General features: G+C 36.4%; 1 protein-coding gene across 2 annotated transcripts; it reads right to left on the bottom strand.

Annotated features, from left to right (window-relative positions):
- Positions 1 to 6,972: 6,972 nt before the first annotated feature.
- On the bottom strand, positions 6,973 to 12,953 carry LOC109236681 (RNA polymerase sigma factor sigB-like). 2 transcript variants are annotated; one of them, XM_019402877.1, is made up of 8 exons: positions 12,615 to 12,953; positions 10,374 to 10,606; positions 9,393 to 9,983; positions 8,527 to 8,757; positions 8,284 to 8,424; positions 7,976 to 8,176; positions 7,670 to 7,805; positions 7,399 to 7,426 (listed from the first exon to the last, which is right to left on the bottom strand). In XM_019402877.1, the coding sequence occupies exons 1-8, from the start codon at positions 12,700 to 12,702 to the stop codon at positions 7,407 to 7,409; spliced, it is 1,641 nt and encodes a 546-aa protein (XP_019258422.1). In that variant the 5' UTR covers positions 12,703 to 12,953; the 3' UTR covers positions 7,399 to 7,406. The 2 variants fall into 2 exon arrangements, with proteins under 2 accessions (XP_019258421.1, XP_019258422.1); XM_019402876.1 differs by lacking the exon at positions 7,670 to 7,805 and having other exon boundaries at positions 6,973 to 7,426; positions 12,615 to 12,950.
- Between the last annotated feature and the right edge of the window lie 3,505 nt (positions 12,954 to 16,458).

Below are 16,458 nucleotides of genomic sequence, written 5' to 3'. Positions count from 1 at the left end.
GTCTTACAAGACGTTACCCTTATTTCATTCTCTCTTTCCAGTTTCAATTATCAATACATTACCACCATGTGTGTATAACATGGAGTCCGATCACGGCCCGATCGGCTAAGCCGTCTTACCAAGACGTTACCTCAATCACAATTTCATTTCAATCTTTACTTCACATATATCAATTCATAGGCACTTAGGGCCACAATTATCACATTATACTTGGCACTAGGCCACATTTCATAACTCATATTCTACATCACTTTCACTTTCAACATTAAACTTGCAATTTAAGATAATGGGCATACACAAGAGCAATTCAAGTTATAAGCATAGATAGGAATTCTCATGATTCGATATAATAATCACAATTTAAACTTGACTTGAAATCTAGGCAATTTAGCATATACTTCACATTCTTCACATATCCCCAATTTACCAAGAATAGCACATTGAACACATTGAGACACACCTTCACATATATTCTTGCAATACCAAATCCTTTGAAATAACAAATACTACATAAATCAAATTTCGGACTTACAACATATGCGAGGACACCATGGGAGCTCAATTTCTAAGAAGAGGGGGTTTTAACCATACATACCTCAAAGAGCTTTCCCTTATGTTTCTACAATACACCAACACCTCTAGCAATAACAATCTACAAGGAGATAGCGGAAATCAATTAATAATTAGGAAGATTACCCATGGTGTAACTCTCTTAGGAATTTCATCAAACACCTAAGATGTGAAGTAGACTACAAGGTTTAGAAATGGCGAATCCTTCCTTCCTCAACCAATTTTAATATGAACTACCCATATTATTTCTTTAACATCACATACTATAAATTAGTCCCACATGCATGGCCTATTTCTAACCCCCACAACATATTTGAACCTTTAACCTCTTGCATGAAATTTTGAAAGTAGGACTTACCCAGATGGAGGACAATCTATGGTTATGTTCCTTGATTCTTGAAGGCTTGAGTAAGATTTGGATGATTATGAAGCTAGGCCCCTCCTTCTCTCTCTATATTCTCTCATCTATCTCTAAAATCAGTAGAAAATGACCCCAAATGAAGCCCCTCAACCTATTTATGAAAATGGGGTCGGGTTATAAAAATAAGAAAAATAAACCTCCGAAACCGGGTCCGCGATCGCAGAATGGACCGCAAAACAAGAATGTGGGCCGCAGAATGCATCGCAAAATAGGTACCCAAAACCGGGCAACAGTGGCCCAATCTGTGACAAATCTACGATCGCAGAGTCAAAAATGCGACATATTTGCAATCCCAGATTCGACACAGGATCGCATTTTTCTAGTTTTTGGTAATTTGATCATAACTTTGTGTAGGAATGTCCAAATGACGAATGATTTAAAGCGCTGGAAACTAGACTCGAAGACTTTTCATATGATAGTTTGTTCATCACATAAAACCTTATACATATTTAGATATGGTTGTTCAAAGTGTGAACTTGTGCAAACTCATTTAGGATTTTAGCCCATGAAGAAATTTTCTAACTTGACTTAGACTTAGGCCTCCCATTAGACCCCACATTACATATTATATAACTTATACACTTATTTATCAAATCCAATTGATTCCCATCATGTTAATAGCACATAAAATATTATAATTAGCCTACATGGCACCACGAAATCCTAATTTACTTAGCAAAATTTTCCGGGACCTTGCATCAACACTGCCTGATTAACAAGTGCATGGTCAGGTCCCTTCTCTCTCTATGAACTTCTCAATGGGAGAAAACCCAAGATGACTTACCTGAGAGCCTATGGATGAAAAATGTTTTGTTCTCAACAACGGTGGCAAAGGGTCACATACAAAGAAGATGAAGATGGAGAATTTGCATGTTACACCCCATATTTTCGTGCGTGAAAGTGCACCATAAATAAATTGTGAAAGCTCGAAAATGAGGTGTTACATCCTGTATTTTTGTACGTTCAAGTTTCATCGTAAGTTAATCGACGTAAGCTCGGGAATAAGATTATTTTGGGATTATAAGTATTATGCTATTTCAAACAAGTAATGAGTAAATTCGTGAAGGTGCGAGGGTAAGAAAATCAAAGAAAATAAGTTTCGTCGAAGTTTGGAAATTTGAGATAAAATACGGCCCGAGCTATAATACCCCGTATTTATGAACTTTTGCCATATAAGGTACTACATGACCATCATAGTAGGGTACATAAAGTGTGTCAAGTGAGTAGTATTTAAAGTAAGTTGAGATAATTTTTAATTATGTAAATAATTAGTTAATTATTGGATTAGTGAGAAATTAATAAGTTATTAATAAAAATGGGTGAAAATTTGGATAAGTTTAAGGAGGTTAACGTGGCAACCCCCCAATTTAAAATCTATGACTCTTATATATGGGTGAACGGTGTCATATGTAGATATACTAATGTGTCTCAGTCACCTTGCAAGGTGGGTCCCACAAACCTACAAAGATAAGGGGTCTTCTTACCTCATTAAGGGATGTATATTGCCAAGTAACGATTGAATCTCTTTAATTCACAAAAATTGAGATGTTTTACATCTACCAAGCGGTGGATTTTCAGCAATTATACTACGTAATTTTACAATAACGGGATTTTACGATTATAAAGGAGTACGGTGCATTCTTTCTCAAAGAATGTCATATAGATTTTCCCCTACTTCGATCTGCCGTTACATGTTTTCTCAACAATCAACGTGTGTTGGAGGGATTGTCAAGATAATCGGTTCAGGTATGTTAAGGCTATCCCTTCTTTCTTTTTGGCATGATTCATACGACACAAACGAAACGAGCAAATACACAAGTTCCATAAATTACTCTATTCGTAGAAATGCCAGAGATGTGTATATTATTATTCTCCCATAAGTCTTATTATTCCATCTTCTGTTCATGGGTCTCAAAAAAATATGTATTTGATAAAGTTTATCCGAAAGGCATATTGAGTTTTATGGCATCCCGAGAAAATCTTATTAACGTATTTCTTATGCATTTCATGCATTTATACATGTACATTGACTCATGACTCAGATGGCGTTATATACGCGTATATATATATATATATATGTATATGGGATATGAGAAAAGGTTACGGCGTTATATATGCACCACCACCTGATCAGCTGGTATACGTTGATGATTTTGCCCACAATGGCCGAGATGATATGATGGGATGCCCTCAGAGGCCTGATGATGTTATGAAATATGTACCTATGCACGACATGACATTCATACGCATATGCATGACACTATAATTATTTATGATTTGCAGAGTAATCCAGACTTAGTGGTTGAGTCATTTACTCTATATTTCTTACATGTCTGTTATGTACTTATTTATGTGCCTTACGTACTCGGTACATTATTCATACTGACGTCCCTTTTGCCTGGGGACGCTGCGTTTCATGCCCGCAGATCCCGATAGACAGGTCGAGAGCCCTCCAAGTAGGCTATCAGCTCAACAGAAGATGTTGGTACGTCCATTTGCTTCGGAGTTGCTTGTTTAGTTAGTACAATTTAGGCGTGTATTGTTTGATATGACGGGACTCCGTCCCGATCTTTATGAAAATTATGTATTCTTAGAGGCTTGTACACAGATGTCATGTACGTAAAATATTGTATGGCCTTGTCGACCTATGTTTAGTGTACGAGTGATTATTTTGGCCTTATAAGCCCGTATGTCATATGTATAAGTCAGTATATCAGGTTGGGTCATTTTATGTGGAGTGTTTCCTTTATGTTTTATTCTTGTTACCTCATACGACCCATTTACCTATGTTGATGTAATAAGAAAGATACATTACGTTGGTACTCGGTTGAGTAAGGCACCGGGTGCCCGTCGCGGCCCATCGGTTTGGGTCGTGACATTGCAAATTCTCCTGGTGAAGCTATAGATATTGCAAATGGGAAGACTCATGTGTCAATTCAAGCAGAGCGATGAAGAAGATGTAGTAGAATCTTCAAAAGGCACAGAAGAACCTGGTCCCTATATCACCTCGACTGAAACTGAACAAAGGATTGCTGATGTTGCATCAGGTACTCCTGATGTAGAACAAAGAAGTGGAAGTCATAATTCTGTTGATGTCAATGATGTTTCAAATATGAAGGAACCCGGTCCTTCAAATTCTGGAGTTTAGGTACTTCAAGGAGTTGTTGAAAAGATTTGAGATGGAGAATGCTGGGAGTATTGATACACCTATTCCCATTACTACTCGTTTAGACATGGACAAACCTGGTTCTCCTGTCAATGGACTATGTATAGGGGTATCATTGGATCTCTTATGTACTTGACTGTTAGCAAACCTGATATTGTTTTTAGTGTTTGGTTGTGTTCTAGGTTCCAATCAAGCCCAAAAGAATCTCACTTGAAGGTTGCCAAAAGAATTTTGAGATATCTTAAGGGAACGTAGGACATGGTCCTCTTTTACCCTTCAAGAGATAATTTTGACTTGGTTGGATATGCTGATGCTGATCATGTTGGATATCTGGTGGATCGAAAGAGAACATCTAGAATGGCAACATTTTCTGGGTTCGTGCTTGATCTATTAGGGTACAAAGAAACAAAACCTTGTGGCTCTTTCTTGCTAAGGCCAAAATAAAGGACACTTTATTGCATCATCTTTGATGACCTCACACACACATATTATCAACATGAGGCAAGAGATTTCATTTCCCCAACACTTGCAAATCCAAAAATAGCCACCACCTCTCTCAAGAACAAAGCTGATGCAATCTTAAGGACCAGATCCAAAGATTGAAGATATCTTAAGTCCTTAGGTTCGTTGAGTCTTTGTTATTTTGTTCTTCATCTGTAATCCTACACTACTTTCAAGAAGTGTCTCTATAGGACAGATTTAAACCACTGTTTGGTTTTGTTTCTTGACTAGAGTTAGTCAAGGTTTATTGCTTTGTAATAGAGTTATTGCAAAGGGCTTATAATAGAGTTTTGCAAGGGGTGAGGGATTAAGAGTTTAATTCCTAGATTGTAATAGGTTGTAATATGAAGTTTTCTTGGTTTAGTGGAGTTGAAATCCGACTAGGGTAGGTCGTGGTTTTTAATCTCTTGAGCAAGGAGTTTTCCACATAAATATCGAGTGTTCTTTATTTACTGCCGATTTAGTGTGAGAATAGATAAAGAACCTGGTTCCCTATACTATTTGGTTTTACAATCTGTTGCTTACTGTGGGGATTGATATAGAACCTGGTTCTCTATACAGTTCGGTGAATTTTTAGTTTCTATCACCTTATTTTCGAAACAAACGGCATCTTAGGTACTGCTTGCTAATAAGGGACTATTTCATTTGCTTTGCTTAAAGTGTAGGTGTTAATCGAGCCGGGCTGACCCGTTTTCAACCCGCTTCAACCCGGGTCAGCCCGGTTTAGCCCGTTACTGTAGCTTTATGTGCGGGCTAGGACGGGTTGGTTGGGAGGGGGGGAAGAGGTTTTGGACGAACATATTTTGGATACCGGTGCACCGTACCCGCTAAGCCCGTTAACTGGTTGTTAGCGGGCTGCAACCCGTTTCATCCCAGTTATCGTTACAATTTTTTTTTTTTTTTAGTTATTTGGACCGTTGCCAACGGTCAAATTCAGAATGACCGTTGGGGAATGGCCAGATTTTGCAGAAATGACTTTTTCGGCCTCCCCCATTAAAAATATAGCCCTCCCACCCCTAATTATTAAAAATTTATATTTTTAACCTTTTAAAACCTATAAATAACCTCCCTTCTTCTTCATTTTTTCTCACAATTCACTCTCTTACTACTCTGATTCTCTCTCAATTCTCTCTTGATATTATTGTCCTTAAATTCTCAAATCTCAAATTCTCAATTACTTATTATTTCAAGTTTCATCAATTATTTAGTTTAGCCATTACAAAATTATTATTATTATCAAATATCAAGTATTCAAGTGAAGTGTGGTATCAAGTACTATCAAGTATCAACTATCAAGTTTCGGTCTGTCAATTGAAGTTTGATTTTTGATATCAAAATTAGTGCGGCATCCGAAATCCCGGTACACTTGTTCCATCTCTTTCTCTTATTTGGTGTACACTTATTTTATTATTTTGAATTATTAATTTAATTTACATATGGATTTACTTAGAGCAGCCAAAAAAGCGTGCACCAGTAGAGGTGGTAGTGGTAGTAAGAAAACTTCCAAAAGATCAAGAGGTGATTTTGGTTATTCTAGTGTGCTTCAGAGATTGGATAAGATCAGAACGGCGAAATCAAGGGCGTGCCGAGGTAGACGAGGAGGAGGACCAAGAAATTGGAGATATAATGGTTTATGGTTCTGATTTAACCAATGCCGGAAACCAAGAACCTCATGTGACATGGAAGAACTTACAAAAATGATGCAAAATATGTGATGTACTATTTCTTTTTCTTTTTTTTATAATTGTTGTAACTTTTAATTTGCAAGTTCAAAAATAAAAAAAATCAAAAAAGAACTTGCAAATTATTTTGAAGTATTATAAATATAAAATGAAAGCCTTCGGAGTTTGTTCCTTACATATTGCCTATTGGTCTTATTAAATAATTTTTTGTAGCCACTTACTTTCTAATTCAATTTTATAATTTTAAAATTCAAATTTCAAATTTAAAACTTTAATGTTTGAACTTCAAAGTTTAATTCTAAGCCTTAAAAGTTTGCAAACACTTAAGAATCAATAACATTGAATAAGAAAAACAAAATTTAAATAAAAAAAATTTACACTAGCCCGGCCCGCCCGAACCCGTTAAGCTCGAATCCGAACGGGCCCAAAAACTCCCTACCCGCTACCAGCCCGTTATCCCAACCCGCTAACCAACCCGGTCCGATAACGGAGGGGCTGGTTTTTTTTGTTCAACCCGTCCCGTCCCGCCTGATAAACACCTATAGCCTAAAGTACCACAATTTTTAATGCGCAATAATTGCATATGGGCATAATGTTAGGAGAAATTTTTAAATACGTTTACTCCCATGAGGAACAGAAAATTTAATGTTCCAATCATTTGAACCAAATTTTTTGTATTATGCACAAAATGTTTGCAAAGTTCTGAAAAAAAAAAAATTGTTAAAGAAGAACCAACTTTTCCTATCAAACAATGAAGACTCAATGAACTATAGAAAGTGAATACTTCTATTTTTCTGGAGACTCTTAAGCAGTAATATATTGCTGCAAATTTTTCGTTCTTTTCTTGTTCTTTAACTTGCGGAATGCACTAGACTCAATTTGCCTGATTCTCTCCCGGCTTACGCTCATTAATTCTCCAATCTCTTGCAATGTCTTCATCCTCCCATCTTCCAGTCCAAATCGCCATCGAATAACCTGCCTCTCCCTTGGATTCAGGGTATTTAAAACCTTCTGTAGGTCCTGTTTCATGAACTGCTTGATCAATGTCTCTTCTGATGTTTCGGCTTCAGGGTCTGCAATCACTTCCTGAACACCATATGTAAAAGAAACCGATAAAGGTTAGCACAACAAATAAGAGTCAATTAATTCTAAAGTGGTAAGAAGCAAGAATTGCAGGGCTAATTTCATGTATGGTAACTGAATAATATCCATTTTAACACTAAAGTCACAAAACTAGCTTTTTCTCACACTAAAGCAACTGAATTTTATCTACAACAACAGTTAAATTATAAAACTGTTTTCTGCCACATTAAATTAAATGAACTTTACCCGCTATAAAAGTAAAGCCCCAAGGTTCAACCCCCTGTAACAGTAAAGTCACCCCCCTTGATGGTAGGTTTGTAGTTGGGGTTGTCTGGTGCACAAAGCATCCGCATTCACACAGGGTCCGGGAAGGGCCGCACCCCTAAGTATTTTGTAACTTTAGTATTATAGTGAATAAAGTTCTCTAACCACACAAAAGATTAATTCAAGAATAGCTGGATTGGACACAACAATACCTGAAAAAGTGAAAACAAAGATTTTCCAGGATCATTAAGAACGTAAAATAAACAAGAAATGTTTTCCAGGACCAACCGAAGGTTTGAGATTTTGGTTGAATCCAATTTTCTGGTCAAGTGATCTTGGAGCTTTAGGAGTTAGCATCACAGCAGTGAGCCTCTTCATTGACAATCCAGTTGCTTCAGCTAGTTCCTCCTCATCAGGATGTCTACCATTTTCACTATATAATTGCTTTCTTGCTTCCTTAACTCTATAAGTTGCCTCGACCATGTGAAACTGTCATGGAAAAATTAAAGGAATGCTCAAAATTAGATAAGCCAAGGAAAGCCAACAAAGACATAGTTGTCTTTCTTTTTTATTAGGAGCAGGAGTGTCAGACATACCGGCAACCGAATTGTCCTGGATTGATCAGAAAGCGACTTCCTAACGGCCTGTTTAATCCACCAATGAGCATATGTTGAAAACTTAAAACCCTTTGAAGCATCAAACTTTTCAGCACCCCTTACAAGGCCTCGACATCCTTCCTGTAGATCAATTTCCAAATATAAGCACATTATGTTTCTGATGGTTTTAATCCCTCCGAAGAGCTACAGTGTCGTGATCACACATAATTGCCCCATATATACCTGAACCAAATCTTGAAGATTCATTCCTGCTCCTTGATAATTTTTGGCAATCGATATAACAAGCCTTATGTTGCTCTTAATCATTTTATCTTTACAAAGAATGCCATAGTTTATACGCTTCCTTAGGGTCTTCAGGTCAACTCCGGCTGCAGCAGCCCATTGTGCAGAAGTGGGCTGACCCCCACAGCGCTCTGCAAGCTCCTCCTGAAGCCTTTCCAACTTCAGTAGCTCCTGTTTTTTTTGTGATCACAAATTCGTTAAAGAACAAACACAAAAATAAAAGACTTTCCAGGAAAAGTAGGAAGCAAACTCCTCAGAAAAATAAAATATAAACATGAACTTGAGAAAGAAGTTAGCAGTAGATACAATGATGTCTCAGCACTTTATTAAGAGTTCGCGACTAGATCCTTCATTTGAAGCAATAAACAAAAAGATCCAGGAGCAACTTTTGCAGTGTTCTACTAAAGGCTAATAATTGTTCATGGAAGCAGACAATTTCAGTTAGACAAGAAGTATCCTTTTTGACATGATGTTTACTACAGTAGATTGACTTTCATTGAATACCTTCACAATCAGATGGGAATTAAAATCCATAGCAGGGTAAGGAAAAGATTCACAAACTACTCATGCACCCAAACTTGGACCCTGACTATGTAACAAAAAGAGAAAGATAGATAAAAGTAGTTCTCCGGATTCAGATTTAATAAACAACACTTAGGTTTGCGCCAAAGATAAGCAAGTGGAAAGATATATTTTACTTGGGATGAATAAAGAAAGGTAAAAGCTGGTGCAAGGGTGCTTGTTGCTGCAGCCGAAAAGGAAAATGCTTGTACAAAATCTCAGAAGGCAAAAGGGCAACTTAGCACCTGTATTCCTTCTGATAACTTATGTTCTTCAGATGCAGTGAGCAGCCTAGAAGTACTTGTTGTTCCTCTCAAGTAACGCAATGGATCAGAGTAATCAACATCTTGTACTGACGCACGCTTTTTTCGGCCTGCGGAACCGGACTTCACTGACACAACATTGGCTGCAGCCCTCTCTGCTGCTCTAGCTCTTCTAGCCTTCCGTTCATTTTGACGTTTAGATCTTACAGCTATACCATTTAAAAGCTCTGTTTGAAGAAGTTCCAGCTCTTCATGTGTTGGTTCCAGGTCCTCAGAATCTGTATGTGAGTTTCCGGATGAATTACTTTCGCTCCATTTCATCTCACTTGCCTTTAGCTCCCCAACTATGCTGTTTCGCCCCGTCTCGCCAGGTTGAAACCTCTCAGACAGCTGGGTAGTATCCACACCTGCCACAGTGTCATCTGAGTTGTTATGGCCGACCATCATCACAGCATCTTTTGCAACTTTTAACGCAGCTTTTGCCAAAGCAACTGCTTCAGCAGCAGCAGCAGCTATTACAGCTTCTTCACCCGTAAGAAGATTTTCAGTAGCTAAAGCCGATTTAGTGTTTGCCTGCAGATGTACTGAATCAGCAATTTACAAGTAACAGCCTTTTCGTATTTCACACCGGGCATATTACAACCAATGAAGAGGCAGAGTAAGATCCAATAGAAATAGCATATTAAGAACCAGAACTTGGTGCTAAAGTGATTTCGATGGTATATAAATTTGACTCCGTGGCCAAGGCAATATATAACCTGCTTCCACTTGTAACCTAGAAAGCTGCTCAAGTTTAAAAGAAAAAAACTACTCAGTACTGCTTCTTTATTCTTTATTATCGTAAAACTAACTCCACCTGAAACTTATCTCATCTTTCTTTTCAGAGAGATGGAAACACGATTCAGTTTCTCAGTGTTCAAGATTAATCTCTATATATTTCTAGGCTATTCATTTAAGTTGTACCTCAGTGGACAGAGCAACTCCTCCACTGTATCCCGGTGAATGAGCCTCCAACGACTGCAATTTTAGCTTCTGTACATCTATTTCTGTGGTTGTGGCATTTACCGTTGGTGCTTTCCATGATCTGTCTATAGACGGTAACTGTAGCCTCTCAATATCAAGCACTGTAGCTGCCGCTGTTGATGTAGTGGATAAGACGCATTGAGTCCGCAATTGAGAAGGATCTCTACCTTTTGCTGCATTTCAGAAAGGATGATATTAAGAACCATGGAGTCTATAATATGGATAATTAACACCTTCCCAACCGCACAAGGATATATGTAATAGTGAATTGAGCAACTTTAAGCTAAAACTTTAGAATCAAGTTGCATCCAGGTATATGAGTGATAAGAATGGAACTTGGGCCTAACTCAACCCCAAAAGCTAGCTTATGAGGTGAGGATTGCCCAAGACCATATAAGGAGACCAAGACACCCATTCCCCACCGATGTGGGACACAACTCAACACCCCCCTCATGCCCAGGCCTGCAACTGGAGCGTGTACAATATAAATGGGGGCCCAACATCGGTAACAATAAATTGGGATGGGTCTGGCTCTGATACCATGATAAGAATGGAACTTGGGCCTAACTCAACCCCAAAAGCTAGCTTATGAGGTGAGGATTGCCCAAGACCATATAAGGAGACCAAGACACCATTCCCCACCGAAGTGGGACACAACTCAACATACACTAAACTTAGTATAATCCGACCAGGTAGATTACCAAATGTAAGTCATCACACACTTGTGGCAAAGCAAAAGGCTGCAGCTCATAAATCAAGCTTACCGAGGCAATGACAGGAACATTTAATGAAATAGTCAAACACAAGAGTTGTGTCTTCTGAAAATACAACTAGCACAACAGGTAGTCCTCATTGTATAAAGCTTTCACTCGGAATTAATAGTGGAGATAGAGTCCCGCCTTTCCTAAGCATCATCAATAGACATAAGCAACTTATGATCCTAGAGTAATATAAGTTCATTCACAATAGAGTAGTCAGTGTGCCTGCTCCGTCCGACACCAACTCTTCAATAATTTCTTGCTGGAGTTCCATATCTCGGTTTTAATAACTTCTGGGTTTGCTATCCGGAAATCTCTCTTCTATGTTAGCTCTGAAGGACATCGATCTTTAGCTTGAGCACTATCAAATCATTTAGACTCAAACCCTTCCGCCAACACTTGTGAAAACCCGGGTCAGTCGGTCCTCTTCACCTCCTTCGAAAGAAGTGGATTTAATCGAAGGATGGGGAAAGTTTATTGGCAAGAGGGAAACAAAAGTGAAGGCAGCTCTCTAGGCCCTGCCGATGCTGAGGTGCGAAAGCGTGAATGAATCCGGTCTTGGGAGTAAAGGCATGCCTTCAAGAGTTCCAATTCAGCAGCTTACCGGTTACTTACTTAACTGCTAGCTTTAGGTTCCCTCACCCTCCCTCTCCCTATGTGTACGGTACCTAAACAGTAGTTGTGAGGTTTGTAAGTTTCTCAGTAAGTTTTCTACTTTTGAGCAGTAATTGGATTTTTATAGACCTCATCAAGAATCTAAAAGTCTAATACTACATTAATTTATATTAATACAGTCCATCTTGCAGCCAACATTGTTTCCAAAGGATCACAACATGAGGATATGAAGATAACAACACTAACTGCATGCAGAGGCTGATCTAAGATTTAAACCCAATGGACTCACTAACTCGTGTTGGAATCTTTTGCTTAAAAATAAAAAGTACTACTATTATATATTTGATCACCGTCTGATTATGTGGCAAAGGATAGATTCAGTCATTCAGAATCCTACATAATTCCTTCAGTAACTAAAAAATCAACATCTAATATCAATGAAGAATCTAAATTGCTATAAAGTCGAGAACTTTAGCTACAAAATCCTCTCTTTTTTTCAATTTCTTTTACAAGGGATTCAGTACCAAATAAACACAATCTTTGAATCTCCATATTCATTGAAGTTATTCAGAAAGCTAAAACATTGCTCACCGCAGTCGCATAAAGAAATAAATTGGTAAGAAAATATTAACAAAATCATTAACATAAAAAACAGAGATATTTCCTCATTGAACATTAACTTTTGAACACAACACCATCAGAAAAATAAGTACTTACTAAATTCAACTTTGCCATTAAAAAAAAAAAAAGGCAATTACGGAGTATTGTTTATATTTCAAGTATCTTGCGGGGAAAGTAAGAGACTTACAGAGTTGAGGGGCAGACTGTTGATGGGTTTTGAAGCTAAGGGCAAAAGTATCAGGCAAACACTTGAATTGATGCAATAGGCAAGACATGTTAATTTCTACTATAAATTCACATAAAGGAATAATAAGGGAGTCATAAGTTGTCACTTATTTTCACACCATATATCTTGACGTGTATTTAATTATAAGCAAAAACTATTCAATAATTCTTGAATTTTGCAAAATGGGTTTGAAATAGAAACCAGAAAACTCTGCAGAGAAGAGAATGTAGAAGGAGAGTGTGTTTCTTTGGAATGTGATAAATAAAAGGATAAGAGAAGTTAGCATGAGGTGGAATGAGGAGGACAAATATTTCTGTATTCATTCTTTATTGGGCTTTTTATTTATTCGGCCTGCCTTTCAAAATAGGCACACCTACATGTGCCCAATAGGAGAAAAAGGGTGTGGGTAGGAGAATATTCTCAGCCTAATTGAACAATCAGCTATACTTATGCGTCGATATGGAAGTTAATAAGAAATTCCAACAACCTACAAAAATTTTCATAAATATATAACCGTTAATGATACAACTAATTGCTAGTAGTCGTTGAGAATAATTGGAATTTTTCAAAAAAGAAATTCTTTAATATAGTTCACTGATAAAATAGACAATCTACCCAAATTTATTATTTCATGAAATTTAGTTTGAAAAATGGGACAAGAATGGAAAGAACGGGATAGAGTAACAACACGAAACCTGTTATAAATAGAATTCTATTTAAGGTGAATGTCTATATTCTAGAGAGATTCTAGGGTTTATTACTTGGTGGCTAAGTCACCCTCTCCCTATAAATAGAGGGTTCTATTCCATTGTAAATCATCCCAAATCAATAAGAATTCTCTCTCCCTACTTTTCTCTGCAATACTATTCTTCTTCTTTTATTGTTTCATAACACGTTATCAGCACGAGACTCTAACCAATTGAGTAGAAACTTTGGGATTGAGCATAATGATTGTCAATTGTTCCATGAACTTCCTTCACGATTAAATTCTGGATTTAAGGTAAGTGTTTTACCGTATTTTTCTCTTTTATTTTATAATTTGATTTTAAATACAAGCAAAGACAATAAAATTTGGTTATAACTCTAATGGAGTTAGTAAGAAATTATAACCACTCGAAGTGGTAAAATTTCTATATCTTGCCATGATCAAATTTATGTATGATTATGGGCACAAGAAGTGCATACCCGTCCCATTGAATTTGCTTCATTCTCATTCCCTTAAGAGAATGCGATAGCAGTATGTGATAAGTCTGAATGAAGACAAAATTATTACCGTGAAGGTATCAATGGATGTGGACGTGGTATTAGATGAAATTATAATCGTCATCATTGTGATAATGAGAATAATAAGGATTCTCAAAATAATCCTTCACTCTGTGAAAGTAATATTTGTCATCGATTTGACATGATATTTTATAAAGCACATATAGATGATTATGGTCCATTCACGATGTGAATGTGAAAACATGTGATTTATGAATACATATTCATTCTTCAAAGAATATGAACGTGCTAGTGATAGTGAATATACCACACTCACCTCTAGAAGAAGGTTTGAGATGATATAAGAAAATAATGTCATTATTATGGCATGAATGGTCATTGGTCACGTACCTATTGTACGCCAAAATATTTTGGCATTGTGATTATTAAAAGACAACGGTAATGCAAGAAACAAATCTTGCATATAATTTTGACCATACCCATAATGGTATAACTTTCTCCTTGAAAGAGATATTCACCATATGGATGTTGATGAATATGTGGTAGTACCAAATTAATTGAGAGCTCTGGAAGAGCCAATTATTACTATTTTGGAGAAACACAATTGATTACCAATAAGGTATTGTATTGTAGTAAGTCTCAAAGAAACTTATTCAGTTTTCAAAGTATACGCAAAAGCGATTGATTATATTGAGACTATAAATAAAGAAAAGATTTAATATCTTCTATTACTACAACTTGTAGCTGGATAATATGTATGTGAAAAGCTACCCGCTTTATTCTCCAGTTTGTACTACACAAATAAAAGAATACCACAATAAAGTGGATGTTTATTGATATAAAAACCCATATCATAATAAACTTGGAGTTTATTGATAATTGCACAAGTCATAGTGTAAATCTGAAGTTTGTCAATATTGATAATGTATCCAGTTGGCATAATTGGTTTAGCCATGTTAATTCAAGTATGATGTGCAAAAATAAAAGAGAATTCACATGGGTAAATATTAAAGAACTAGAAAGTTCTTTACGAATTCTCTTACATTGCTTGTTCTCATTAATTAATAGACCAATTAAAATTGTGATTGAATTTCACGAATGCTGGAAATATCAAAGGTGAATATGGGCCTATTCACCTGCCATGTATACCACATAAGATGCATCTATGAGATGGTTACATGTGCAATTATTATTGACCCGCAACCTGGTGTTTGCGAGGTAACTTGCTCAATAATTTAATATAAAGCATAATTTCCAGATTTTCTATTCAAGATAGTTCATCTTGATAAGTTGGTTTATAACACAATTGGTTTAGCAAAATAATTTATTGAGTGCCTCCACTTAATAGCTAAATAATTGCTTATGAGAACAAAGTTATCTGTATCACATTGATATAGGTTATATACGAAAGTATATTATATTCTCCCCTCACAAGTGGTTCAGGGTCAGGAACCAAATAATCCCACCTTATTATTATTATTGATGTGCGGTGTATATTTTGATTAACACCATAACGCACAAAGGTGGATTCTCAAAGTTGAGGAAACAAGTTAGTTTTTCTAACATGAGGGGGAGACAAGATAAAACATTTGAGAAAAAGTTACGTGGAATGAATTATCATTTATACATCTAGATCCTCGAATAAAATAATATGAACTTGAAGTTCATAAAAGGATAATTCATTTGCAATATATTGCAAAGCATGCCAGACGCATTTGCTGACCCAAAGAAAGTAACTATATTCTCACTGCAAATGCTCCTATTAGAATAAGTCCTAGAAGGATAAAGTCTATGGTACGCTTAAAGCGTATAGATAAATCAGTTTCAAATAAACTTCTTGATAAAGAAGATGAGCAAATGATCTAAATGATCACAATAAAGGAGGTAAGTGATCTAGAAGGTCGCATGACATAACACTTCATAAAATCTCAAGAGAGATTCAAGTACCTGAAAATATGAATGAAGAGATCTCGATGTTATGTCTTTATGAAAAAATATTGAAACTGATATAAAATGTTTGTCGACGACATCTATGATAGTGCTAAATATATATATGAGGATCTTAAGTCTGAAGAAACAATTCGAATAGAATTTGGTTTCATATGAAAGACATGTAGTTTTGGACCTGCAGTTCAAACACTTGAAACGATAAAGTCAATGATATGTGCAATCAGTTTTCGATATCTTATATGTCTAGCATGACATGAAAACTTGATATGTATCTAAAGTCTATTATATGGCTTATATGATTTAAAAATCCTTGAAGGATTTAAATTGCTTAAAGCATATACAATTCATGGTCATGAAGAACTATATCCTAAATGCAATTTGTGCACATATGTATCTTGCTATAACTATAAGCATGATAATATGATAGCAAGAGTTTTCACCCCTATGTGAAGATATTGAAATGATGATTCCAACAAGATCATATGAAGACAATACATCTATCATGGATGATGATTTCAAGGTGAAACAAATTCGTTGAAGTAATATGGCTGATATTATTTATCAAATATCTACCAAAGATCTTTTGAAAATGGTGCACAAGATTGGAATGCAAATGCTTAAGGATGTGAAG

This window comes from Nicotiana attenuata, unplaced genomic scaffold (assembly GCF_001879085.1).
Source record: "Nicotiana attenuata strain UT unplaced genomic scaffold, NIATTr2, whole genome shotgun sequence".
Taxonomy (NCBI): domain Eukaryota; kingdom Viridiplantae; phylum Streptophyta; class Magnoliopsida; order Solanales; family Solanaceae; genus Nicotiana; species Nicotiana attenuata.
Note: the sequence above shows the minus strand (reverse complement) of the source record. Positions and strands in the feature narration are given on the sequence as shown.

Excerpts from the sequence above, each read along its gene's own strand:
- LOC109236681 (XM_019402876.1), bottom strand. The coding sequence starts at position 12,702 with ATGTCTTGCCTATTGCATCAATTCAAGTGTTTGCCTGATACTTTTGCC. Across the intron at positions 8,177-8,283 it reads CCAGGACAATTCGGTTGCCG|TTTCACATGGTCGAGGCAAC; the intron begins GTATGTCTGACA and ends TTTCCATGACAG. Across the intron at positions 7,427-7,975 it reads ACCAAAATCTCAAACCTTCG|GAAGTGATTGCAGACCCTGA; the intron begins GTTGGTCCTGGA and ends TATGGTGTTCAG.